The sequence below is a fragment of the Aptenodytes forsteri genome, unplaced genomic scaffold, assembly GCF_000699145.1.
Source record: "Aptenodytes forsteri isolate BGI_AS27 unplaced genomic scaffold, ASM69914v1 Scaffold99, whole genome shotgun sequence".
Lineage (NCBI taxonomy): Eukaryota > Metazoa > Chordata > Aves > Sphenisciformes > Spheniscidae > Aptenodytes > Aptenodytes forsteri.
This window is the reverse complement of record NW_008795321.1, coordinates 869,633-876,231: the sequence shown is the minus strand read 5'-3', so window position 1 is coordinate 876,231 and position 6,599 is coordinate 869,633. Positions and strand designations below refer to the sequence as shown.

Below are 6,599 nucleotides of genomic sequence, written 5' to 3'. Positions count from 1 at the left end.
GAACAATTCATTGTGATGTAAAAAAAAATTTCTAGGTACTTCTGAGTACAGGATAAGATCCCTCGCTTTACCAGGTTTAACATTACAGGAGATGCTTTCTCATTCCTGCAGTGGTGCGCTATTCAGGGTATGTGGGCTTTATTCAGTATAAACTTTGAGGAAGGGGTGGAGATCACGCAACAAAAAATGTCCACAATTAAGGGGAAATTACAGAGCAATTATGCTACCTTCAAACAGCTGGAAAGCTTTGGCTGGCTTGAAATAGCTTTTCTCCCACAACCAGCAGCTCTCCCAGGCTGTTCAGCACTCACCACCCTGTTGCCGCTTCCCCTCCCACCCACCCACTGCTCCCCCTTGGCAAAATATCAGAAAGCCTACTTTGATATTTTTTAAACCACGGAAGCTGTGGACTGCAGAATGAGCTGCAACAGAGGTCCAGGCGTGGCTATAAATGTCACACTTCAGAGCACTGCAAAGCACTCCCAGTAATGGCCACACATTTTCCTGCAGATCTGGGTTGCTGGAGTGGTGGCCCAAGGAGAGCGAGAGCCACCCCACTGCTGTTGACTAAACGTATGCTGTCCATATGTTGGATGCATCAGCTGGCAGGGGGCCTAGGAAAAGCTGCGGTGGCTGCAGCTTCCTTTCTCTCCCATCTGGCATGGGCACAATGAGGAAGTATCAGTGGGTGCCAAATTAAAGAAGAGGGTAAACAAAGAGATAAGCAGTCATGCAAGGGTGAAGCCATTTCGGAAGCAATGGTGGTAATTCAAGAAGTCTTTAGTGATCGCTTCAGGCTTCACTTCCCAGACCTTTATTCTTCTAAGCAAAGTTTATTCCTTCACATGATGGACTCTGTTAACCATACACGCACAAAGTTCTTGTATAACTAACCTGAACCTTCAACTCAGCTCTGCTGAGTCCTTTACAAGCCCCCTTTCTCTTCAGGCAGAAGATACGTTACACTCAATAATGGAGCAGAACAACACCAATGTAGAAGATTTCTCCTTGAATGTCTTTTCTGTCACTCCTTATCAGCCAAACAGATCCGATGTCCTGGTGTCAGATGGGGATAAAGCCGGCGCCACTTTGCTCTTTTCAGGTGTGTTTTTGGGACTGGTGGGGATCACTTTCACCGTGATGGGATGGATAAAATATGACGGCGTTACTCACCTGGAGTGGACTCAGTTGCTAGGGCCTATTCTGCTCTCTGTGGGGGTGACTTTTATTCTGATTGCTGTTTGTAAATTTAACATGCTTACATGCAAGCCCTGTAAAGAAAGAGAGGAAAATACGTCAGACCTCGACCAGACTGCAAGCGGACAGTCCTTCGTCTTCACTGGCATTAACCAGCCTATAACTTTTCACGGCGCCACAGTGGTACAGTACATCCCTCCGCCGTACTCAGCCCAGGAAGGCATTGCTGTGAGTCCTGGCTACCTTCACCCGGTGCTCAGCTGCTGCGGTGCTGTTTCCTCCAGCACCTCACCGATTCCCACCCCAGGCTCTGCTCACTTCTGCCCTGCCTACCCCCTGGATAACCCGGCTTTTACTGGAGATGAGAACTACACTGCTTATCCTGCGGTGAATACCAGGAATCAGAGGTACATCTTCTGAAATGCCTTAGTGTGTTTGGGCACAGGCTTCTGAGTATTTTACGTGCTATGTATGGTTTCAAAGGAAACAAAAGCTAGTCCAGGGTGTTATTCTTTTTCACACTTTTTTTTTTTCTTTGTTAGGAGTATTTCTTGAGTAAAGACTATGGAGACATACTTTTTCTGGAAAGCATTGTATCTGAATTAAATTCACTATGAATCCCTTTCAATTTTCAGTCTACTAAATCTCTTGCTATTTTTTAAGATACTAGTATATATGCTCCTGCCCGTGGTTTTTTTTTTGTGCTTATCTTACTACCTTTAGACTGTTGACCAGAAGGTTATTATGTGTACAGCCAGAGGCTTCCACTCAAACACAATCACAACACACGAGTCAGTGCACAAACAGCATTTTTATAACAATGCAAGAATCTCTTTGGTACCAGATGCTCTCCCTCCTGATTATGCCTGGTCACAACACGCCTTTCTCCCACTGTAGCAATCTTCCAGCCCTTACTCTTTTCCTAGTTTTGGGGCATAAACAAGATCACTGATATTACAGAGCAGTATGAAACTGCTTTAATCAGACAAAAAATAATTTTATATAGTTCTTTCCTCTAAGGAAAAATATTCTAATTATAGGAATTACTCAGAATTATATCCTCCCTAGAACACAAGTCACTTTTAGTTCATTTATCAAAGTCTGTTTGAAAAACTGCTGACTGATCCATCGTCCTCAGCAACATGTGTGACAGGCATAGGCAGCATGAAAACAAAGGTCATCTCCTGACACTTTTATGCTTCATGAAAAGAACACAGCAGACGGTTGAATCACAGTAAAACTTCATCTCATAGCATTTTCTCAAGAAGTCAGAAAGTGCTTTGAGCAGATAAGGCTGCCAGGATGCAGCACTGAAGTCACTTGCATGCTTTCTGTTTGCTAAATTCTTTTTGCACCTGCTCCTCTTCCTATTTTCAGGTCAGAGGACAGTTCTGATGTGCCAGAAGAACTGCTGGAAGATTACGCCTGTGATGACTTGTCACCTCCACGTTATGAGGAAATATACCCACTGTCTTCATAAAATAACCATGGACGACAGACAACAATTCTAAGAGACACCAGCTTTTTAATCCCCAAGAATCTTTTCTGTAAACACTTGCATGATAAACAAGTGTGAGCAAGATCTTGGTACTGATACACAGTTCAGTATCACTGAAGATATTTAACCAATCCCTTATTTTTCTCCCTCAGAATTCATTAGCCCTTTGCTATGCAGTTTAATAGCAGAGCTATTAATTATTTAATAGCAGAACTATTAATAGCAAAGCTATTAAACTCAAAGATCTAAATCCATATTGGGGTTCCCCACAAGAAGCCTTTTTTTCAGACTTGCTGAAACCAGTGTGAACTGTGAATGCACGAGATGTTTGTGGAAGGTCATGATTGCTCCTGGACATTCAGCATCATTAGAAAACACTTGATTTATTCTTGATATATTTTCCCTCTTGATTGCTTGGGAAACTTCAGAAGTGCTCAAATGTCTGATCCATGAAAGTGCCTATAATGTCTTAATTCTGTCTGATTCCTTAGACTAGCTCACTCATTAATAAGTCCATTCTACAGATTAGACTTCCTCTGCTTGGTTCACCTGTACAACCCAGTCCTGCAAGCGTTTTTGGAGCACCCTGCTTGAACCAGAGCATCCCGGAACAGAGAAAATACAAATAGTGACCTCTGCCCATTTTTACATAGACCTCTAAGAGATCCTGCATGCATCAAATTCAGTTCCCTTTCCCACCTGATGGCATGCAAAGCACTGTCTCCCACCAGGAGTCCTAACAACTACTAGGTTAATGTCCCTAGGAAAATGGCACTTTTCTGAAGCCTTGACGGAGGTGTGTGGTCCTACCAGTTTTAAAGGCTTTAACAATCACAGCTTCTCCCTGCTGCACCCTCACTCTATGGGAGAGCTGTAGTGGAACCCCTCCTGAGGTCCCTTCTTGTTTGAATGTGGGTCCTAGGCACACAACTCAGGCTGTAGGTTCCCACAGAGCATCCAGGCACCTAGGGGCTGCAGTGAACTTTCTTGTTCAAGTTCAACTTTCAAGACCAACATGGTTCCAGGCATTTTATCCACAAATGGATTTACAGCCATATCTAACAGAGGCTGAGGTGCATAAGCTCCGAACTCTTGCAATCCAGAATGGAGGTCCCAAAAAGCTTTGCTCAGGAGCTGTCTAAACCCCAGAGCAATGAGAATGCCATGAGTCCTTTTTATTTTCTATTTCCACATATGCTTCAAGTTCTGCTTTTGAGTGTGCCTAGAAGTGCTCCGACACAGCTGGACAAGTCAGTATCTCCTCATGCAGGATCCCATCAGTTTTGCCTATCTCCCTCAAAGGGCTTAAACCAAAAGCTGTTCTCAGCCCACACCTGCTGGAGCAGGCACCACGCAAAATGATCTAGAGGGCAATGGTCACTGTCCAAAGTAACCGAGCAGTGTGCTGCTGGTTTGCCTGCGGGTCAGTTTGGTGTCCGTTATGGAATGGTGTCTGTTATGGAATGCATGAACTTTCTCTTACTTGCCAACACAACTGTCTCAGCTCCTGCCAGTTGTCATCGATCTGTGATTGATCTCATTGGTCTCATTCCTGAGGGCTGGAGAAGCCTGGTGCTGAGCACGGGCAGGCGGTATGGGATGTACCTGGCAGCTGGAAGTCACTGAGTGTCCGTGCAGCCTCGCTAGCAATCAAGAGATATAGCTCTGGACGGAGAAGTGCATTCAGAACACTGTCTAGTTGCATGGAGCTGCAGGTTCGCACCAACCTCCCTGTCCTGTATACTTAGAGGGTGCCAAGAAATAAAGCATTTTTGGAGGGGCACAAGACAACCACTGTGCTCCACAGTGACAGACATGACAGTGACAGAGGTCATATTTGGGACACAACATTTAAACTGACTTAAAGCTGGACTAGCAACTGCAGCAGCAGCTACTAGACAGTGACTACAAACTGTATGTGAGGTTTTTCTCACTAGAGAAATACAGGGCACGCTGATTTTCAGCAGCAAAAATCAGCTGGTGTTAGCTGGTAGGCATGTGTAGTTGGAGAAAGGCAGGCACCCTGTGTTCAGCATCATCTCTGTGGGACTGAGTGGGACAACAGAAGGTCTAAAAATAAATGCAAGTTTCTCTTATGGAAATCTCTTGCTCCTCTTCCAGAATTTACACGGAGGTGAACGCATCTTCCTTCCACAGCAGGAAACTGGAAGGTCCCAAATCCCTAGTTAGTTAGTTCCACATGGACAGATCCCTGCACTTAGCATGTAGTTCTGCTGACTCCAGAAAGCACTGCAGGAGCACAGAGGTCAGGCTTGATGGATCCAATTGCAGGACCAGGGTCAAAATTTCTACCCATTCACCCTCCCTCACAACAAGAAAATTCCTTCAGTCAGAAACCACAGACTTTTGCTGCTGCTCTTTTTTCCTCCCCCCCAAATACATGGCATAAGCATGTTTCATGGGGTAATCACAGCTTTATTTTTATGACATCAAATCGTACTGTCAGAGTAAATATGAGAAATCCAGAAGGTTGCACTGTGGACTCCATATTGATTTTAAAGTTCACTTTTGTAGACACTAAGTTCATTGAAAGAGCCATGGGTTTCTTTTTAGAGAGAAGGCTGAATAAATAAATTTAAATAACTACATATTAAAATGATCTTGACCCATCAGATGAATTCTGCCTGAATTCTATAGGAGTCTTTTCATGTTGCACAGATATTTGAGAAGCTCCAGTCTGATGACATTTCCTTGCTGTACTGATTGCTGATTATTGTTTTTAAGAATAGAGCAATATTCTGTGAAGGCTCTTCTTTCTCCTCTTCCTTCCACTGTCTACTTTCATCCTTTTTTCTATTTTAAGAATTTTTTTATCTTTAGGGTTTTTTTGCTTTTGTTATTGTATCCTCAGTGATATAACGGTCACACAAATTCACCTCTCAGCATTATGATCTCTTTCTGCCCTATGACGAGTGAAAGAACAAACCTATTTGGCCAGACCTTCAACCAAGGTGAACTGACACAGCTCTGCTATACTGATTTAACTCCCCCGAGCACCTGGAAGATTGTATTTGAGATTTTGCTCAATCCACTTTTCATTTAAACTAGTGCTCTTTAAGCAAAATTACCTTCTCCGACATTGCCTGCAATGCTACTGCAGACCTGCAGAATGATGCTTTATTACAGTCAGATGCGTCTCAAATTCTATCTGTAGTGACAGAATGTTGTATGTGAGTGTTCAACTGTGTAACACTGAATGGGTTATTGGGATTTTTCCTAATATGGCTCCATTTATAAGATTTTGACCATGAGATGGTTAACATATTAAATCGGTAGAGACGTGTCTATTGATATGAAGCTGAGCACGATCTATTCATCACAGTAAAAATTCTGGACAGAGCTGCTCTAAGATTGAGGACCTATTTCAAAACACTAAATGACACATGCCAAATGCAGCTGCAGGGTGCAAATTTCTTCTCAGATAAAACCTAAATCTGAAGTCTGCTTTTTAACATCAGTGCTGCTGTATCTGTGAGGAAGTAAAGGAATATACGAGTCAAGGTTTGCTTTGCTTTGGTCTTGTAGCACTTTCTCACAAGAGCCTCGTTTCACCAGAGGTACCTGTTTCTGCCACTGATGCTCCTGTGCAAGTGCCTGCATACACATACCCAAGCAGAAAGCCCGTACAAGCGGGTGTTCAAAAGTAGTAGTGCTGAAATCCTTCACAGAGTTATTTTTAAACTGAATCGGGATTTAGGAAATTGGGGTCTCGGAAAAAAAAATAAACCTGTAAGTAGGGCTCGTTCCTTTCCAGAGAGCCCTAGTTACGCACACGGCTGGCCTTCGGCGCGGGGTCCCCGCGGGATGCTCGGAGCTGCTGCGCCGCGCCCTCAATTCCGCGCGGAGCCCGAGCCCCCGCTCCCACGGGGCGGCGCCGCTCTCC

At 44.1% G+C, this 6,599-nt stretch overlaps 1 protein-coding gene across 1 annotated transcript; it reads left to right on the top strand.

The window, feature by feature from the left end:
* The first annotated feature begins 593 nt into the window (after positions 1-593).
* TMEM174 (transmembrane protein 174) lies at positions 594-2,677 on the top strand. Its single transcript, XM_009279927.1, has 3 exons — positions 594-612; positions 956-1,604; positions 2,575-2,677. Exons 1-3 carry the CDS (start codon positions 594-596, stop codon positions 2,675-2,677), a joined length of 771 nt encoding a protein of 256 aa, XP_009278202.1.
* Positions 2,678-6,599: the final 3,922 nt, after the last annotated feature.